The sequence below is a fragment of the Oncorhynchus mykiss genome, chromosome 16 (genome assembly GCF_057628025.1).
Source record: "Oncorhynchus mykiss isolate SJ-2025 chromosome 16, ASM5762802v1, whole genome shotgun sequence".
Lineage (NCBI taxonomy): Eukaryota > Metazoa > Chordata > Actinopteri > Salmoniformes > Salmonidae > Oncorhynchus > Oncorhynchus mykiss.
The window spans coordinates 7,037,379-7,058,417 of NC_143037.1; the positions used below are offsets into that span (position 1 = coordinate 7,037,379).

The 21,039-nt window shown below is 44.5% G+C and overlaps 1 protein-coding gene across 3 annotated transcripts in view; it reads left to right on the forward strand.

The window, feature by feature from the left end:
* LOC110491294 (calcineurin subunit B type 1) overlaps nucleotides 1-21,039 on the forward strand; it is a 39,430-nt gene that overhangs the window by 14,073 nt on the left and 4,318 nt on the right. For 2 of the 3 annotated variants that reach the window (XR_016487108.1, XM_036946069.2), the window contains exons 2-5: nucleotides 5,697-5,736; nucleotides 18,425-18,601; nucleotides 20,416-20,475; nucleotides 20,721-20,905. Coding sequence is in view for 2 of the 3 variants with exons in the window: in XM_036946069.2 (XP_036801964.1) it covers nucleotides 5,697-5,736; nucleotides 18,425-18,601; nucleotides 20,416-20,475; nucleotides 20,721-20,905 (462 nt within the window). In the remaining variant the exon portion in view is untranslated. Of the gene's footprint in view, nucleotides 1-5,696; nucleotides 5,737-17,076; nucleotides 17,197-18,424; nucleotides 18,602-20,415; nucleotides 20,476-20,720; nucleotides 20,906-21,039 lie in introns of those variants that run through there. The other variant, XM_036946068.2, reaches the window with a different exon arrangement.

Sequence of the window (21,039 nt, forward strand, 5' to 3'; positions counted from 1 at the left end):
GGGAGGAGGCAGGTTAAAGAAGGATTTTTTAAGCCTTGAAACAGTTGACATGGATTGTGTATGTGAGCCATTCAGAGGGTGAATGGGCAAGACAAAAGATTTAAGTGCCTTTGAACAGGGGTATGGTAGTAAGTGCCAGGCGCTCCAGTTTGTGTGAAGAAATGCAACGCTGCTTGGTTTTTCACGCTCAACCGTTTCCCGTGTGTATCAAAAATGGTCCACCATCCAAAAGACATCTAGTCAAATTGACAACTCTGGGAAGTATTGGGAGTCAACATGCATCCCTGTGGAACGCTTTCGACATCTTGTAGAGTGCGTGCCTTGACGTATTGAGGACAAAAAGGGGCGGGGTCAACTCAATGTTAGAAAGGTGTGTTCCTAATGTTTGGAAAACTCTGTGTATATACAGTAAAAAAGTTTGGACACACCTACTCATTCCAGGTTTTTTATTTATTTTTTACTATTTTCTACATTTTAGAATAACAGTGAAGACATCAAAACTATGAAATAACACACATGGAATCATGTAGTAACCAAAAAAGTATTAAATAAATAAAAATATATTTGAGATTCTTCAAAGTAGCCGCCCTTTGCCTTGATGACAGCTTTGCTCCCTCTTGGCGTTCTCTCAGCCTGCTTCATGGGCCCCTGAGTGGCGCAGCGGTCAAAGGCACTGCATCTCAGTGCTAGAGGGGTCACTACAGACTCTGGTTCATTGGTCTAAGGCACTGCATCTCAGTGCTAGAGGGGTCACTACAGACCCTGGTTCAGCGGTCTAAGGCACTGCATCTCAGTGCTAGAGGGGTCACTACAGACCCTGGTTCAGCGCTCGAAGGCACTGCATCTCAGTGCTAGAGGCATCACTACAGACCCTGGTTCAGCGGTCTAAGGCACTGCATCTCAGTGCTAGAGGCGTCACTACAGACCCTGGTTCAGCGGTCTAAGGCACTGCATCTCAGTGCTAGAGGCGTCACTACAGACGCCTTGGTTCGAATCCAGGCTGTATCACATCCGGCCGTGATTGGGAGTTCCATAGGGCGGCGCTCAATTGGCCCAGCGTCGTTCGGGTTTGGCCGGTGAAGGCCATCATTGTAAACAAGAATTTGTTCTTAACTGACTTACCTAGTTAAATAAAGGTTAAAATAAATAAATAAAATGAGGTAGTCACCTGGAATGCATTTCAATTAACAGTGTATACATATGTCTTTTGTCTTGCCCATTCACCCTCTGAATTATCAAGACAATCCATGTCTCAATTGTCTCAGGTTAAAGAAGGGTTTTCAAGCCTCGTCTCCTCCCCTTCATCTACACTGATTGACATGGATTTAGTGACATCTAGTGACAACAATAGGGGATCACAGCTTTCACCTGGATTCACCTGGTCAGTCTATGTCATGGAAAGAGCCGGTGTCATTAATGTTTTGTACACTCAGTGTATATATTTTCTGGGACCAAGTAAAAAAATAAAAAAATGTAAAAAAAAAATTATACAATTTCGATTCATTTATTCAGTTTATATAACATGTACCCGCGAGCTGCCACTCAAAATAAATCAAAAGTATGAAATACATACAGAGATATTATCATTCGGCTCAAAAAGGGAAAAAAAAAATGATGTAAAGAAAAATAAACAAAAAGAGGCCTATACAGTTGACAAGTCAGAGCATAAACTATACCAGGAAGTTCAAGGAACTGTCCATGCATCCCCGAAGTAGAAGTCTGGGGAAAGGTATAAAACAAGTTCTAGAGTGTTGAAAGTTTCCAAGAGCACGGTGGTCTCCACCATTGGGAAATTGAAAACATATGGAACAACCTAGACTCTGTCTAGAGCTGGCCATCTTGGCACACTGAGCAACGGGGCAAGGAGGGCCTTGGTAAGGGAGGTGACCAAGAACCCAATGACCACTCTCTGACAGAACTACAGAGTTCCTTGGCTGAGATGGGAGAACCTGCCAGAAAGACAAGTGTCTACAACACTTCACCAATCTGGGCTTTTTGGGAGTGGCTAGACGGAAGCCACTCCTGAGAAAAAGTCACATAACAGCACGCCTGGACTTAGCAAAAGTCAATAGTACGCAAGTATAAACACCATGGGACCACGCAGCCGTCATACCGCTCAGGAAGGAGACGCATTCTGTCTCCTAGAGATGCACGTCCTTTGGTGTGAAAAGTGCAAATCTTTTAAGGCACCAGGCAAAAGTTTCTGTGGCATGATAATTTAAAAAAAACTCTTTGGCCAGAATGCAAAGCGCAATGTTTGGAGAAAAGCAGGCACAGCCCATCACCCATCTAACACCATCCCTACTGTGAAGCATGGTGGTGGCAGCATCATGCTATGGGGATTATTTTCAGCGGCAGGGACTGGGAGACTGGTAAGTAAATAAATTGAGCCAAATCCTTAAAGGGAATCTGCTTCAGAGTGCAAACAACCTTAGACTGTGGCAAAAATGTACGTTCCAACAGGACAATGACCCCCAAGCATACAGCTAAAGCAACGCTGGAATTGCTTCAGAACTAGAATGTAAAAGTCCTTTGGTGGCCCAGCCAAAGCCCAGACTTGAATCCCATTGAACATCTGTGGAAAGACTTGAAGATCATCACTGCTCCCCATCTACTTTAACAGATCTTGATCAAATCTGAAAGGAAGAATGGGAGAAAATCCCAAAATCCAGATGTGCAAAGCTGATACTGACATACCTAAGCTGACTCAAAGCTGATACAGACATATCTAAGCTGACTCAATGCTGATACAGACATACCTAAGCTGACTCAATGCTGATACAGACATATCTAAGCTGACTCAATGCTGATACAGACATATCTAAGCTGACTCAATGCTGATACAGACATACCTAAGATGACTCAAAGATGATACAGACATCTCAAAGCTGATACAGACATCTCAAAGCTGATACAGACATACCTAAACTGACTCAAAGCTGATACAGACATACCTAAGATGACTCAAAGCTGATACAGACATACCTAGGCTGACTCAAAGCTGATACTGACATACCTAAGATGACTCAAAGCTGATACAGACATACCTAGGCTGACTCAAAGCTGATACAGACATACCTAAACGGACTCAAAGCTGATACAGACATCTCAAAGCTGATACAGACATCTCAAAGCTGATACAGACATACCTAAACTGACTCAAAGCTGATACAGACATATCTAAGCTGACTCAATGCTGATACAGACATACCTAAACTGACTCAATGCTGATACAGACATACCTAAGCTGACTCAATGCTGATACAGACATACCTAAACTGATTCAATGCTGATACAGACATACCTAAACTGACTCAAAGCTGATACAGACATACCTAAGCTGACTCAATGCTGATACAGACATACCTAAGCTGACTCAATGCTGATACAGACATACCTAAACTGACTCAATGCTGATACAGACATACCTAAACTGACTCAAAGCTGATACAGACATACCTAAGCTGACTCAATGCTGATACAGACATACCTAAGCTGACTCAATGCTGATACAGACATACCTAAGCTGACTCATAGCTGATACAGACATACCTAAGTTGACTCAATGCTGATACAGACATACCTAAGCTGACTCAATGCTGATACAGACATACCTAAACTGACTCAATGCTGATACAGACATATCTAAGCTGACTCAATGCTGATACAGACATAGCTAAGCTGACTCAATGCTGATACAGACAAACCTAAGCTGACTGAAAGCTGTAATCTTTCCGCCAAAGGTGCTTCTACAAAGTATTGCTTCGGGGGTGTGAATACTTATGTAAATCAATCCATTTACAAACGTATATTTAATCAATGTTGAATTCAGGCTGTAACACAACAAAATGTGGAATAAGTCAAGGGGTGTGAATACTTTCTGAAGTTACTGTACATGTATATTTATATTCTGGTCTTAAATGATTTTAAAAACATTTTTTTTTGGGGGGGGGGGGTGGGGATATTACTGCACTGTTGGAGCTAGAAACATAAGAATTTCACTGCACCTGCGATAACATCTGCAATACTATGTACGTGACCTATGAACTTTGATTTGATGGCTCAGTTTGTAGAGTATGGCGCTTGCAATGCCAGGATTTCGGGTTTGATTCCGGGGACCACCCCCATATGTAAAATGTATGCCCAAATGACTTAAGTCACTTTGGATAAGAGCAGCTGCTAAATGGCACGTCATTTATTACTCGCTAGCTTGCCTGTTGTCTTTAGCCCCGTTTTGACCTCCTAAACACAACCAGGAGAGGTTATCCATCTGCCCGAGTCATCCCCGTGTTAACGAGACAGGCCATTGTATGATGTGTAAATGTGGGCCACGTCGAGTGTCATTTGGGTTGTCACTGAGTTGTAGCTGTTGCATATTGATGTGCGTGTGAAGTGAGCTCTGTGGAAATGCTAATATAACGAATGATAAGAAATGCTCATTTTTCATTTTTTTTGTTTTTTGTTGTTGTAAAACTTTTTGCTACCATGTGCCCTTATGAACACGAACACATGTTGTACCTCTAGTCCCTGGGAGGGTTGACCTGCAATTACTAGGATGTGTATTAACCTCCATTTTGAGATAGTAGCACTGGAATAAGCTAGCAGTAGATCCTCTGCAGTACAGTCTGAAAGACCTGACAAGAATACATCATAATGAATGTATCCCAATGGTTTCCTATGTTTTCCTATTTCTGTTTTAATAATGCAAAGGTCTCATCTTTGCCTCATGTATATCTTACCTTTGCCTCCTGTATATCTCACCTTTGCCTCCTGTATATCTCACCTTTGCCTCCTGTATGTCTCACCTTTGCCTCCTGTATGTCTCACCTTTGCCTCCTGTATGTCTCACCTTTGCCTCCCGTATGTCTCACCTTTGCCTCCTGTATGTCTCACCTATTGTCTCCTGTATGTCTCACCTTTGCCTCCTGTATGTCTCACCTTTGCCTCCTGTATATCTCACCTTTGCCTCCCGTATGTCTCACCTTTGCCTCCTGTATGTCTCACCTTTGCCTCCCGTATGTCTCACCTTTGCCTCCTGTATGTCTCACCTAACTGCCTCCTGTATATCTTACCTTTGCCTCCTGTATATCTCACCTTTGCCTCCTGTATATCTCACCTTTGCCTCCCGTATATCTCACCTTTGCCTCCTGTATGTCTCACCTTTGCCTCCTGTATATCTTACCTTTGCCTCCTGTATATCTCACCTTTGCCTCCCGTATATCTCACCTTTGCCTCCTGTATGTCTCACCTTTGCCTCCCGTATATCTCACCTTTGCCTCCCGTATGTCTCACCTTTGCCTCCTGTATGTCTCACCTTTGCCTCCTGTATATCTCACCTTTGCCTCCTGTATGTCTCACCTTTGCCTCCTGTATGTCTCACCTTTGCCTCCTGTATGTCTCACCTTTGCCTCCTGTATATCTCACCTTTGCCTCCTGTATATCTCACCTTTGCCTCCTGTATGTCTCACCTATTGTCTCCTGTATGTCTCACCTTTGCCTCCTGTATGTCTCACCTTTGCCTCCTGTATATCTTACCTTTGCCTCCTGTATATCTCACCTTTGCCTCCCGTATATCTCACCTTTGCCTCCTGTATATCTCACCTTTGCCTCCTGTATGTCTCACCTTTGCCTCCTGTATGTCTCACCTAACTGTCTCCTGTATGTCTCACCTATGGTCTCCTGTTTCTCCTCTTCAGGGAAATGAGGCAAGTTACCCCCTGGAAATGTGCTCGCATTGTAAGTATCTTTGAATTACTAACTAACTGCCTTTGTTTGTCCGGCATCAACATCAGAAAATGAAACTATTCTCACTCCCCTCCGCTCTCTGCTTGTCTGAGCTTGTATTGAGTATTCAACATTATAACAGAGCTTCATATGCTCAAATGCAACCCAACAAAAAGGACAGCATATATAGATTAGACTAACACCACATAGGGGCTTTCTGCTGGAGCCAGGGACACACTCAGAGGAGACTCAGGGACACACTCAGAGGAGACTCAGGGACACACTCAGGGGAGACTCAGGAACACACTCAGGGGAGACTCAGGAAAACACTCAGGAGAGACTCAGGGACACACTCAGGGGAGACTCAGGAACACACTCAGGGGAGACTCAGGAACACACTCAGGGGAGACTCAGGAACACACTCAGGGGAGACTCAGGAACACACTCAGGGGAGACTCAGGGACACACTCAGGGGAGACTCAGGGACACACTCAGAGGAGACTCAGGGACACACAGGGGAAACTCAGGGACACACTCAGGGGAGACTCAGGGACACACTCAGGGGAGACTCAGGAACACACTCAGGGGAGACTCAGGAAAACACTCAGGAGAGACTTAGGGACACACTCAGGGACACACTCAGAGGAGACTCAGGGACACACTCAGGGACACTAAGGGACAAGCAGGCAGCCCAACAGTAGTTGCCGCGGTAGACCGAGGATAAGAAGGTGTGTGACCCTGACCCGTGGCGAGCCGAGACCGAGGAAGGACTTCACCATTCCTGGATATTTCCAGCTTCGCAAGGACCCGCCCCCTCCCACTCCCCACAGCCCATGCTCCACCCCCAATGAAACACACACAAACACGCATAGCACTAGCAACAGCCAGTGCCTGTATGCAGCCTCCCAAAATAACCAAGGCCTGCTTGTTGGAGTTCCTTGTTGCTAGGGGTTTCCCAGAGCCGGAGCAACGGTTGTCGAGGAGAGGGGAGAGGGGGGGGGAGAGATTCCATTACAATGGTTTATAAGGAGGACAGGACACCCACTGCCATAGATTTATGAGCCTAAAGCTATTGTATTAGAACTGTTCTACTGAATGATGTAGCCTGCAGTCCAATGAATGTGGAGATATTACTATCAGTCTGAATGCTGAAAACTTTACGTATAGATTTAATGTAGAGTTTGCTGCACAACAGAATCCCTGTAGGGAGCATTACATGCTGGTGTCCTAGCCATTATCCATCCACTAGCCTTCATTCCATACTGCTGTCCTAGCCATTATCCATCCACTAGCCTTCATTCCATACTATTGTCCTAGCCATTATCCATCCACTAGCCTTCATTACATACGGCTGTCCTAGCCATTATCCATCCACTAGCCTTCATTCCATACTGCTATCCTAGCCATTATCCATCCACTAGCCTTCATTCCATACTGCTGTCCTAGCCATTATCCATCCACTAGCCTTCATTCCATACTGCTGTCCTAGCCATTATCCATCCACTAGCCTTCATTCTGTCAGTTGCACTATAATCCAGAATCCCTCCCCCTCCACACCACACACACAGCCTCATTGGCTCAATAAAAATCCATTATGCTAATAGGGTTGGTGTCATGTGTTGGCCTGGCAGCATAAGTACAAGGCTGCTCATTTAAAAGTACACACACACCCCCACAGACACAGGGGTCTAATGGACAAAACGACGACGTAATCTTTCTGTGTGGTGAGATTAATGTACTGCTACAATGCTCATTTGATTGCCCGTTGCGCAACAGTTTTTTTCTTCTCTGAAAAATGAAAGCCAGGAGCTGTGTGTGTGCCTGCGTACCATGCATACCAGGGTTTTTTCCAGTAATAGCCGGCTTTTGGCCAATACATTTTTTTATATATTTTTTATATATATATTTTTTTTTTGTTGTTGTTGTTGTTGAAAAGCCAATAAATAAAATTGTCTCCCGTCCGGGAGAAGGAGAATGAAAAAAAAATAAAATGAATTTGGGATCTATCATCCCACAGTTTGTTTTGTAATATTTTGATGTTTTAGTCATTTAGCCGACGCTCTTATCCAGAGCAATTAGAATGAAGTGCCTTGCTCAAGGGCACATCGACAGATTTTTCTCCTAGTCGTTTCGGGGATTCAAACCAGTGACCTTTTAAGTTACTGGCCCAACACTCTCAACCACTAGGCTAGCTGCTGCCCCCGACTAATAGAATAGATCAACTTTTTCCTTCTACGGGGGACAGTAGATTGACAGGCTAGTGATTTTGATGTTCGTTACTTGTCTTGTTGTCTGAGAAAAAAAGTTCATGTGGACAGTCCTTCAAACATCTTCAAAGTGCTCATCAGAATTAGCGCACATCGTTGCATCCTAGACTTGCGTGTTCTGTTATTCTGAATTACCATCATCTAAAAGGGGATTTCTGTCATTCTGAGCACCGTGGGTGGACGCCCTAATCAGGTTACTGACCCAACGCATATGGGTCCGGTCAATTTTAAATGCTGTCGGTCAAATGTTCAGCTTATATGTCTATTTATTTATGTCTGTGTGTGTGTGTCTCTGTGTGCTCATGTCTGTGTTTGTTTGTTTGTGTGTGTGTGTGGTTTGGGGTGGCTAGCAGCAGGTTCTTGTTGCCTAGTAACACAGTTAAAAGTGAATCCAGTATTGATGGGCAAATGGTCTCTTACTGCTGTGTGGAGTATCATCATAATTATTTTAGTCACTAAGGAGGACATCCCTCCAAGCAGGACATCATTAGCATGTCTCAACGAGACTAATCAAAATGTCGACTGCATTTCAGTAAGGGCTTCTGATTAGCGATCCTACGTCTTGACCTTGTGTATCAGACATCACAGTATAGTATTGGGATCCCGAGTGGCACAGCGGTCTAAGGCACTGCATTTCAGTGCAAGAGGGGCCACTACAGTCCCTGGTTCAAATCCAGGCTGTATCACATCCAGCCGTGATTGGGAGTCCCATAGGGCGGCGCACAATTGGCCCAGCGTTGGCCGGGGGAAGGCCGTCATTGTAAATTAGAATTAGTTCTTAACACTTGCCTAGTTAAATAAAGGTTAATTATATATATGTTTTTTAAGTTTAGCTTCATCCCCTGTCTCTCACTGTGCTCGATCCATAGGTCCTCTCTCTCTCTCCCTCACTAACACACGTCACCACCCTCTTGGCAACGTCTCTTAGCCAATGACACTATTGAAGAGTAATGATTCTGGAGCATGGGTTGGAGACATTTCAAGCTGGGGAGTGAGGTTACCAAGCCAACTAATACAATATATGCCATTTAGCAGACGCTTTTAGCCAATGCGACTTAGTCGTGCGTGCATACATTTTCATGTGAGTGGTCCCAGCGGGAATCGATCCAACTGTCTTAGCGATGTGCCATGCTCTACCAACTGAGCTACAGAGGACAACAACTCTGTTATGTTTGCTCATACTGATGGCCTCAAATGTTGTCATACTTTAACTGACAATCCAGTCTACTACTCCTAGTACAGACTTTAACCGACAGTCAAACAATCAATCAAATTTATTTATAAAGCCCTTTTTTACATCAGCCGATATCTCAAAGTGCTGTACAGAAACCCAGCCTAAAACCCCAAACAGAAAGCAATGCAGATGTAGAAGCACAGTGGCTAGGAATAACTCCCTAGAAAAGGCAGGAACCTAGGAAGAAACCTAGAGAGGAACCAGGCTCTGGGGGGTGGCCAGTCCTCTTCTGGCTGTGCCGGGTGGAGATTATAACAGAACATGGCCAAGATGTTCAAATGTTCATAGATGTCAAGCAGGGTCAGATAATAATAATCACAGTAGTTGTACAAGGGTGCAACCGGTCAGCACCTCAGAGGTAAATGTCAGTTGGCTTTTCATAGACAATCATTCATAGACAGACAGAAGGTGCGGTGGAGAGGTTCCAAAACAGCAGGTCCGGGACAAGGTGGCACATCCGGTGAATAGATCAGGGTTCCATGGCCGCAGGCAGAACAGTTGAAACTGGAGCAGCAGCACGGCCAGGTGGACTGGGGACTGCAAGGAGGAGTCAGGCCAGGTAGTCCTACTGCAGCATAAATACTGGAGGCTGAGACAGGAGGGGTCGGAAGACACTGTGGCCCCATCCGATGACACCCCCGGACAGGGCCAAACAGGAAGGATATAACCCCACCCACTTTGCCAAAGCACAGCCCCCACACCACTAGAGGGATATTTTCAACCACCAACCTACTACCCTGAGACAAGGCTGAGTATAGCCCACGAAAATCTCCCCCACCGCACAATCCCGAGGGGGGTGCCAACCCGGACAGGAAGATCACGTCAGTGACTCAACCCACTCAAGTGACGCACCCCTCCTAGTAACGGCATGGAAGAGCACCAGTAAGCCAGTGACTCAGCCCCCGTAATAGGGTTAGAGGCAGAGAATACCAGAGGAAAGAGGGGAACCAGCCAGGCAGAGACTGCAAGGGTGGTTCGTCACTCCAGTGCCTTTACGTTCACATTCACACTACTGGGCCAGACTACACACAATCATACGACCCACTGAAGAGATGAGTCTTCAGTAAAGACTTAAAGGTTGAGACCGAGTCTGCGTCTCTCACATGGGTAAGCAGACCGTTCCATAAGTGGAGCTCTATAGGAGAAATCCCTGCCTCCAGCTGTTTGCTTAGAAATTCTAGGGACAATTAGGAGGTCTGCATCTTGTGACTGTAGCGTACATATGTACAGCAGGACCAAATCAGAAAGATAGGTAGGAGCAAGCCCATGTAATGCTTTGTGGTTTAGCAGTAAAACCTTGAAATCAGCCCTTGCCTTAACAGGAAGCCATCCACTTCCTTATGTCTGAAACACAGGCTTCCAGGGAGGGCAATTTTGGGGCTTCACCACATTTCATTGAAAATGTACAGCTGTGTATCATCCGCATAGCAGTGAAAGTTAACATTATGTTTCTGAATTACATCACCAAGCGGTAAAATATACAGTGGAAGTCAGAAGTTTACATACACTTAGGTTTTTCAACCACTCCACAAATGTCTTGTTAACAAACTATAGTTTTGGTAAGTCGGTTAGGACATCTACTTTGTGCACGACACAAGTAATTTTTCCAACAATTGTTTACAGACAAATGATTTCACTGTATTACAATTCCAGTGGGTCAGAAGTCTACATATACTAAGTTGACTGTGAAAATGATGTCAGGGCTTAGAAGCTTCTGATAGGCTAATTGACATTATTTGAGTCAATTGGAGGTGTACCTGTGGATGTATTTCAAGGCCTACTTAGAAAAATGATTATAGACCTCCACAAGTCTGGCTCATCCTTGGGAGCAATTTCCAAATGCCTGAAGGTACCACATTCATCTGTAGAAACAATAGTACGCAAGTATAAACACCATGGGACCACACAGCCGTCATACCGCTTAGGAAGGAGACTCATTCTGTCTCCTAGAGATGAATGTACTTTGGTGCGAAAAGTGCAAATCAATCCCAGAACAACAGCAAAGGACCTTGTGAAGATGCTGGAGGGAACAGGTACAAAAGTATCTACATCCACAGTAAAACGAGTCCAAGACCACAATAAAAAAAGCCAGACTATGGTTTGCAACTGCACATGGGGACAAAGATCGTACTTTTGGGAGAAATGTCCTCTGGTCTGATGAAACGAAAATGCAACTGTTTGGCCATAATGACCATCATTATGTTTGGAGGAAAAGGGGGAGGCTTGCAAGCCAAAGAACACCATCCCAACCGTGAAGCACGGGGGTGGCAGCATCATGTTGTGGGGGTGCTTTGCTGCAGGATGGACTGATGCACTTCACAAAATAGATGACATCATGAGAAAGGAAAATTATGTGGACATATTAAAGCAACATCTCAAGACATCAGTCAGGAAGTTAAAGCTTGGTCGCAAATGGCTCTTCCAAATGGACAATGACCCAAGCATACTCCCAAAGTTGTGGCAAAATGGCTTAAGGACAACAAAGTCAACGTATTGGAGTAGCCATCACAAAACCCTGACCTCAATCCTATATAAAATGTGTGGGCAGAACTGAAAAGGCGTGTGCGAGCAAGTAGTCCTACAAACCTGACTCAGTTACACCAAACAATTTAAAAGCAATGCTGTCAAATACTAATTGAGTGTATGTAAACTTATGACCCACTGGGAATGTGATGAAAGAAATAAAAAGCTGAAATAAATAATTCTCTCTACTATTATTCTGACATTTCACATTCCTAAAATAAAGTGGTGATCCTAACTGAACTAAGACAGGGAATACTTAGTAGGATTAAATGTCAGGAATTGTGAACAACTGAGTTTATTTTGGCTACGGTGTATGTAAACTTCAACTGTATAGTTGAACATGTATATGCATGTACAGTATATCACAAAAGTGAGTACACCCCTCACATTTTTGTCAATATTTGAGTGTGTCTTTTCATGTGACAACACTGAAGAAATGACACTTTGCTACAATGTAAAGTAGTGAGTGTACAGCTTGTATAAGAGTGGAAATTTGCTGTCCCCTCAGAGTAACTCGCACAGCCATTAATGTCTAAACCGCTGGCAACAAAAGTGAAAATGTCCAAATCGGGCCCAAAGTGTCAATATTTTGTGTGGCCACCATCATTTTCCAGCAATGCCTTAACCCTCTTGGGCATGGAGTTCACCAGAGCTTCACAGGTTGCCACTGGAGTCCTCTTCCACTCCTCCATGACGACATCACGGAGCTGGTGGATGTTAGAGACCTTGCACTCCTCCACCTTCCGTTTGAGGATGTCCCACAGATGCTCAATAGGGTTTAGGTCTGGAGACATGCTTGGCCAGTCCATCACCTTTACCCTCAGCTTCTTTAGCAAGGCAGTGGTCATCTTGGAGGTGTGTTTGGGGTCATTATCATGTTGAAATACTGCCCTGCGGCCCAGTCTCCAAAGGGAGGGGATCATGCTCTGCTTCAGTATGTCACAGTACATGTTGGCATTCATGGTTCCCTCAATGAACTGTAGCTCCCCAGTGCCGGCAGCACTCATGCAGGCCCAGACCATGACACTCCCACCACCATGCTTGACTGTAGGCAAGACACACTTGTCTTTGTACTCCTCACCTGGTTGCCACCACATACGCTTGACACCATCTGAACCAAATAAGTTTATCTTGGTCTCATCAGACCACAGGACATGGTTCCAGTAGTCCATGTCCTTGGTCTGCTTGTCTTCAGCAAATTGTTTGTGGGCTTTCTTGTAGCATCATCTTTAGAAGAGGCTTCCTTCTGGGACGACAGCCATGCAGACCAATTTGATGCAGTGTACGGCGTATGGTCTGAGCACTGACAGGCTGACCCCCCCACCCCTTCAACCTCTGCAGCAATGCTGGCAGCACTCATACGTCTGTTTCCCAAAGACAACCTCTGGATATGACGCTGAGCACGTGCACTCAACTTCTTTGGTCGACCATGGCGAGGCCTGTTCTGAGTGGAACCTGTCCAGTTAAACTGCTGTATGGTCTTGGCCACCGTGCTGCAGCTCAGTTTCAGGGTCTTGGCAATCTTCTTATAGCACAGGCCATCTTTATGTAGAGCAACAATTCTTTTTTTCAGATCCTCAGAGAGTTCTTTGCCATGAGGTGCCATGTTGAACTTCCAGTGACCAGTCAGTATGAGGGAGTGTGAGAGCGATGACACCAAATTTAACACACCTGCTCCCCATTCACACCTGAGACCTTGTAACACGAACGAGTCACATGACACCGGGGAGGGAAAATGGCTAATTGGGCCGAATTTGGACATTTTCACTTAGGGGTGTACTTACTTTTGTTGCCAGCAGTTTAGACATTAATGGCTGTGTGTTGAGTTATTTTGAGGGGACAGCAAATGTACACTGTAATACAAGCTGTACACTCACTACTTTACATTGTAGCAAAGTGTCATTTCTTCAGTGTTGTCACACGAAAAGATATACTCAAATATTTACAAAAATGTGAGGGGTGTACTCATTTTTGTGATATACTGTATATATATATATGTATGTATACCTGTATAGTCTACCACTCCTAGTACAGACTTTAACTAACAGTCCAGTGTACAACCTAATAGTGGTGTCAGCCAGACTCAAACACATGATGTCACCTAATAGTGGTGTCAGCCAGACTCAAACACATGATGTCACCTAATAGTGGTGTCAGCCAGACTTAAACACATGATGTCACCTATTAGTGGTGTCAGCCAGACTCAAACACATGATGTCACCTAATAGTGGTGTCAGCCAGACTCAAACACATGATGTCACCTAATAGTGGTGTCAGCCAGACTCAAACACATGATGTCACCTAATAGTGGTGTCAGCCAGACTCAAACACATGATGTCACCTAATAGTGGTGTCAGCCAGACTCAAACACATGATGTCACCTAATAGTGGTGTCAGCCAGACTTAAACACATGATGTCACCTAATAGTGGTGTCAGCCAGACTCAAACACATGATGTCACCTAATAGTGGTGTCAGCCAGACTCAAACACATGATGTCACCTAATAGTGGTGTCAGCCAGACTCAAACACGTCACCTAATAGTGGTGTCAGCCAGACTCAAACACATGATGTCACCTAATAGTGGTGTCAGCCAGACTCAAACACGTCACCTAATAGTGGTGTCAGCCAGACTCAAACACATGATGTCACCTAATAAGTGGTGTCAGCCAGACTCAAACACATGATGTCACCTAATAAGTGGTGTCAGCCAGACTCAAACACATGATGTCACCTAATAGTGGTGTCAGCCAGACTTAAACACATGATGTCACCTAATAGTGGTGTCAGCCAGACTTAAACACATGATGTCACCTAATAGTGGTGTCAGCCAGACTTAAACACATGATGTCACCTAATAGTGGTGTCAGCCAGACTTAAACACATGATGTCACCTAATAGTGGTGTCACCCAGACTCAAACACATGATGTCACCTAATAGTGGTGTCAGCCAGACTCAAACACGTCACCTAATAGTGGTGTCAGCCAGACTCAAACACATGATGTCACCTAATAGTGGTGTCAGCCAGACTCAAACACGTCACCTAATAGTGGTGTCAGCCAGACTCAAACACGTCACCTAATAGTGGTGTCAGCCAGACTCAAACACATGATGTCACCTAATAGTGGTGTCAGCCAGACTCAAACACGTCACCTAATAGTGGTGTCAGCCAGACTCAAATACTCATTTTGGAGGAAGGGACAGTTTACTGTAATTGTGAAGTAGCAAGGCATAAATTAAAGGAAAATTCTCTCCAAAAACTATCTTTTGGTATTTGTTTCATTAATCCATTGTTGACATAGTCCTAAAATGTTTTGCTTTTCAGCAATCAAGTTTAAAAGTTATCTAACTTTTCAAATTTAAGAATCATCCGTGTATGATGTATTTTGCATCATGATGTAAAACACAGCATCGTGTGATGTAAAACACAGCATCGTGTGATGTAAAACACAGCATCGTGTGATGTAAAACACAGCATCATGATGTAAAACACAGCATCATGATGTAAAACACAGCATCATGATGTAAAACACAGCGTCGTGTGATGTAAAACACAGCATCATGATGTAAAACACAGCATCATGATGTAAAACACAGCATCATGATGTAAAACACAGCGTCGTGTGATGTAAAACACAGCATCATGATGTAAAACACAGCATCATGATGTAAAACACAGCATCATGATGTAAAACACAGCATCGTGATGTAAAACACAGCATCGTGTGATGTAAAACACAGCATCATGATGTAAAACACAGCATCATGATGTAAAACACAGCATCATGATGTAAAACACAGCGTCGTGTGATGTAAAACACAGCATCATGATGTAAAACACAGCATCATGATGTAAAACACAGCATCATGATGTAAAACACAGCATCGTGATGTAAAACACAGCGTCGTGTGATGTAAAACACAGCATCGTGATGTAAAACACAGCATCGTGATGTAAAACACAGCATCATGATGTAAAATACAGCATCGTGTGATGTAAAACACAGCGTCGTGTGATGTAAAACACAGCATCGTGTGATGTAAAACACAGCATCATGATGTAAAACACAGCATCATGATGTAAAACACAGCATCATGATGTAAAACACAGCGTCGTGTGATGTAAAACACAGCATCATGATGTAAAACACAGCGTTGTGTGATGTAAAACACAGCATCATGATGTAAAACACAGCATCGTGTGATGTTAAACACAGCATCGTGATGTAAAACACAGCATCATGATGTAAAATACAGCATCATGATGTAAAACACAGCATCATGATGTAAAACACAGCATCATGATGTAAAACACAGCATCATGATGTAAAACACAGCATCATGATGTAAAACACAGCGTTGTGTGATGTAAAACACAGCATCATGATGTAAAACACAGCATCATGATGTAAAACACAGCATCGTGTGATGTAAAACACAGCATCATGATGTAAAACACAGCATCATGATGTAAAACACAGCATCATGATGTAAAACACAGCATCGTGTGATGTAAAACACAGCATCGTACGGAGATGATATCTGTATTTTGAAAAAGTTACATAACTTGAAAAACCACTTAATTATCAGGTAGAACAGGAATATTTGAATAGCCCTGCATTAGGGGATAATCTCAGACATTGGGTTCAGTCCCACACACAGAAATATCATAATCTACTGTATCTGTGTACTACAATCTAGTTAACCACTTTCATTAGGCCTAAACAAATGTCAGTTGGTACATTGTCAATATATCTAAGAAAAAGTAAGAAAAAGTAGTGAGAGACAGATGGCACAAGGCAGATTTGTTCCCCAGAGATCTGGCTATGGAGTGCCTGCAGCAAACTCTGCCTCTATACTCGTATACCACTCACACAGTCATCCCTCTAGCTTCTGTTTAGTCATCAGGCTAATGCATGGTGGCGTCGTCCAACCCAAAATGCACATACACACACACACACACACACAAACACACATCTCCCTCTCCCTTTCTCTCACACTCATTCCATTTCTCTCTGGCTCATAGCTTTCTGCAACAGCTAAGTGTCTCTGTTTTCTCTCCTCTCTCTCTTTCCTACCTACCTTCTCAGTTGAACTCCCCCCTCCTCTCTCTCTCTCCATTCTGTGAGGTTTGTCTAAAGATGAATAGCTATATCTGACTATAAGGTAGGACAGATTAGAGTAGTATTGTGTGGGGAGGGGGGCGGGGGGGCAGTAGACCGGTTCACGTGATCATAGCGTGTCTGAATAAGCTTATACTGTAGTTAGTATCTATGTTATTACAAGGCTTACCCCATGCTACTGTGAGAGGGGACAACAGAAACTAGGTGGGATCAGTACTCTCTGTAATGGCAGGAGCTCACAAGGCACAGGGCAACAAGCTCTCCTCGGGGACTGGGACAGCTAGGGCTGTTTGTACTACCCACATCGACATGGCCAACAACAGATGTAAGTTCACTCAACTGGAAGATTTCAGGCAATGTTTGTGTAGTTAACTTGACCCCCCCCGCCCGCCTGTGTTTTAAAGGCACTGTTGCCGTGTCAGGTCTGTTGGCGTGTTGGGTCGGTGTAGGTGGGGAGGAAGAGAGTAGTCCTCGCCTACATACCGTCATTAGACCACATTATGTGTGTGTGTGTGTGGGTACAGGGTTTGCTGGGTGCCTACCTGCATAGATCTACCCGTGTTAATGTGGTAATGTGTTGTGTGTCCATATTCCAGAAGATCTAGCTAGGTAAGCTGACGGCTACTTTTAACGGCAAAGGTTTTTACTTGCTATGACTGTGATACTGTATGTGGTTGTCTTGCCTACGTTGGTTGAATACACTGACTGGAAGTCGCTCTGGATAAGTGTCAAATAATTACCAAAATGTAACGTCTAATTTTGTTCATGATCCCTCTCTCTTTTTCTCCTGTCTCGCTCTCTCTTTTCTCGCTCTCTCTTTTCTCCTTTCTCTTTTCTCCTTTCTCGCTCTCTCTTTTCTCCTTTCTCGCTCTCTCTCTTTTCTCCCGTCTGTCTGTCGGTCTCTCTTTTCTCCTTTCTCGCTCTCTCTTTTCTCCTGTCTCGCTCTCTCTTTTCTCCTATCTGTCTGTCGCTCTCTCTTTTCTCCTATCTGTCTGTCGCTCTCTCTTTTCTCCTGTCTCGCTCTCTCTTTTCTCCTATCTGTCTGTCGCTCTCTCTTTTCTCCTATCTGTCTGTCGCTCTCTCTTTTCTCCTGTCTCGCTCTCTCTTTTCTCCCGTCTCGGTCTCTCTTTTCTCCCGTCTGTCTGTCGGTCTCTCTTTTCTCCCGTCTGTCTGCCGTCTCTCTTTTCTCCCATCTGTCTGTCGGTCTCTCTTTTCTCCCGTCTGTCTGCCGTCTCTCTTTTCTCCCATCTGTCTGACGGTCTCTCTTTTCTCCCATCTGTCTGCCGGTCTCTCTTTTCTCCCATCTGTCTGCCGGTCTCTCTTTTCTCCCATCTGTCTGTCGGTCTCTCTTTTCTCCCGTCTCTCTTCTCCTGTCTCTCTTTTCTCCCATCTGTCTGTTTTTCTCTTTTCTCATCACTCTCTCTCGTCTCTCGTCTCTCTTCTCCTGTCTCTCTTTTCTCCCATCTGTCTGTTTTTCTCTTTTCTCATCACTCTCTCTCGTCTCTCGTCTCTCTTCTCCTGTCTCTCTTTTCTCGTCTCTCTCTCTACTCCAGTCGATGCTGATGAGATTAAGCGTCTGGGAAAGAGGTTTAAGAAACTGGACCTTGATAACTCTGGGTCCCTTAGTGTGGAGGAGTTCATGTCCCTGCCTGAACTCCAGCAGAACCCGCTGGTCCAGAGGGTCATCGACATCTTCGACACCGATGGAAACGGAGAGGTGGACTTCAAGGGTAAGCCAGAGCGCAAGAGTAGCCTGGTCCCAGATCTGTTGTCTCCTTCTATAGCCTGGTCCCAGATCTGTTGTCTCCTTCTATAGCCTGGTCCCAGATCTGTTGTCTCCTTCTATAGCCTGGTCCCAGATCTGTTGTCTCCTTCTATTGCCTGGTCCCAGATCTGTTGTCTCCTTCTATAGCCTGGTCCCAGATCTGTTGTCTCCTTCTATAGCCTGGTCCCAGATCTGTTGTCTCCTTCTATAGCCTGGTCCCAGATCTGTTGTCTCCTTCTATAGCCTGGTCCCAGATCTGTTGTCTCCTTCTATAGCCTGGTCCCAGATCTGTTGTCTCCTTCTATAGCCTGGTCCCAGATCTGTTGTCTCCTTCTATAGCCTGGTCCCAGATCTGTTTGTGCTTTTGCCTATACCATTGTGTATGACAATTTTGACTAGTGAATAAATGCTTGGGACCGACAATGTCTTTGAATTTAAGTTAATTTGCTGAAATCAAGGTCAATAATATCAGGGACATCAGTGTTGGTTAACGTGTCTATTGTCCTCCTGTCTGAGAATGTCCCAGCACAGTACATGGTGGCCTACACCAGAGGGGTACAATACAAACCAGGATCAATGAGCGGTCCAGAAAATGAATTGTCTCGAATAACTTTTTATTGTTTAGCTAGAAAAGCTTGATATGGGCATTGACTCAACAACCAAACACACACATATCTAAGTTTAGCTTTCTTAATTAACCAGAAGATTATTTCTGTCTGTTCATCGAAGTTAGCTGGCTAACTCATTGATCCTGCTTCCTGATAGTTGTTGGTTAAATATATAATCTACACAGGACCTTCTAATTGTAACGGATGTGAAACGGCTAGCTTAGTTAGCGTGGGCGCTAAATAGCGATTCAATCAGTGACGTCACTCGCTCTGAGACCTTGAAGTAGTAGTTCCCCTTGCTCTGCAAGGGCCGCGGCTTTTGTGGAGCGATGGGTAACGATGCTTCGAGGGTGACTGTTGATGTGTGCAGAAGGTCCCTAGTTCGCGCCCGGGTATGGGCGAGGGGACGGTCTAAAATTATACTGTTACATAATCATCAGGTTTCCATATCACCATGCAGTAAATTCATTAATAGACCAATAACAAAGAGAGTTCTGAACCTAGTTCTCAGATTTCCCCTCCCCACTCAGAACATATCCAGACAGTCCTAGCAAGAATCTTACTTGAGAAATAGCTTTTTTTTTACACAATTTAATGGAAATCATTAGAGTAAGGTACTTAGTTGTTACCCAGAAATAATTTTATATTGATATAAAATGGCTGCATTGGGCCTTTAATCACATTGCATGATTAACAAAAAAGGATCTTGATGACCAGGGAGAGAAGTTGGTACTTTGGCCTGGACTGGGTCAGACTTCCAGTGTTTCTCTCGGTCTACTCTGCCGAACAGATCCTGCAGAAGAAGTAGTAACACTTAACGCAGGACAGTCAGGACTAGATAGCCCGGATTCCATCCGGACATAGCCCGGATTCCATCCGGATACAACACGATTTACATTTTAAAGATAATTTCCGATTGAGCCGACATGTCCCATCGTTTACCGTGAATGCGGTCTCCGCGAAAACATTGCCTATAGAAGTTGCAGAGGAAAAGGGGCGTTCTGATTGGATATAGCCCTGAATATGGATTGTAGTAATTTGCTACTGATATTGATTGAACTTATGAATGCATAAGTAGTGTATTTGATCACTCCGATTTATATAAAATGATTGCGTACAGTATAAGAAGTCAAATAATGTCTGACTCTAAACCATCTATCCCCCCCATCAGAATTCATTGAGGGAGTCTCACAATTCAGTGTCAAGGGGGACAAGGAGTCAAAACTTCGGTGTAAGTAGACAAATCTACTCCATCCTACATCTACACACCTCTCACCACACAAAGTTAAATGATCTGATCTACAAAGACAAAAACCCATCCCCTGTCCCCCCACTTGCCTGGGTAGAAACAGAATGGCTGATCGCAACAATGATGAGGCTTTCTCCAAAATACAAAACCAAAAAGGTCTGTGTTCAGGATTGCTGACTTACCTACACATCCTTCCACGTTTCTCTCCCCCCTGACCCCCCCTCTAGTTGCCTTCCGGATCTACGACATGGACAAGGATGGCTACATCTCCAACGGAGAGCTCTTCCAGGTGCTGAAGATGATGGTAGGAAACAACCTGAAGGACACCCAGCTGCAGCAGATCGTGGACAAGACCATCATCAACGCAGACAAGGACGGAGACGGCAGAATATCCTTCGAAGAGTTCTGCTTAGTAAGTCTGGGGTCGTGGGTGGCTGGGGAACTGGGGTCGTGGGTGGCTGGGGAACTGGGGTCGTGGGTCGCTGGGGAACTGGGGTCGTGGGTGGCTGGGGAACTGGGGTCGTGGGTCGCTGGGGAACTGGGGTC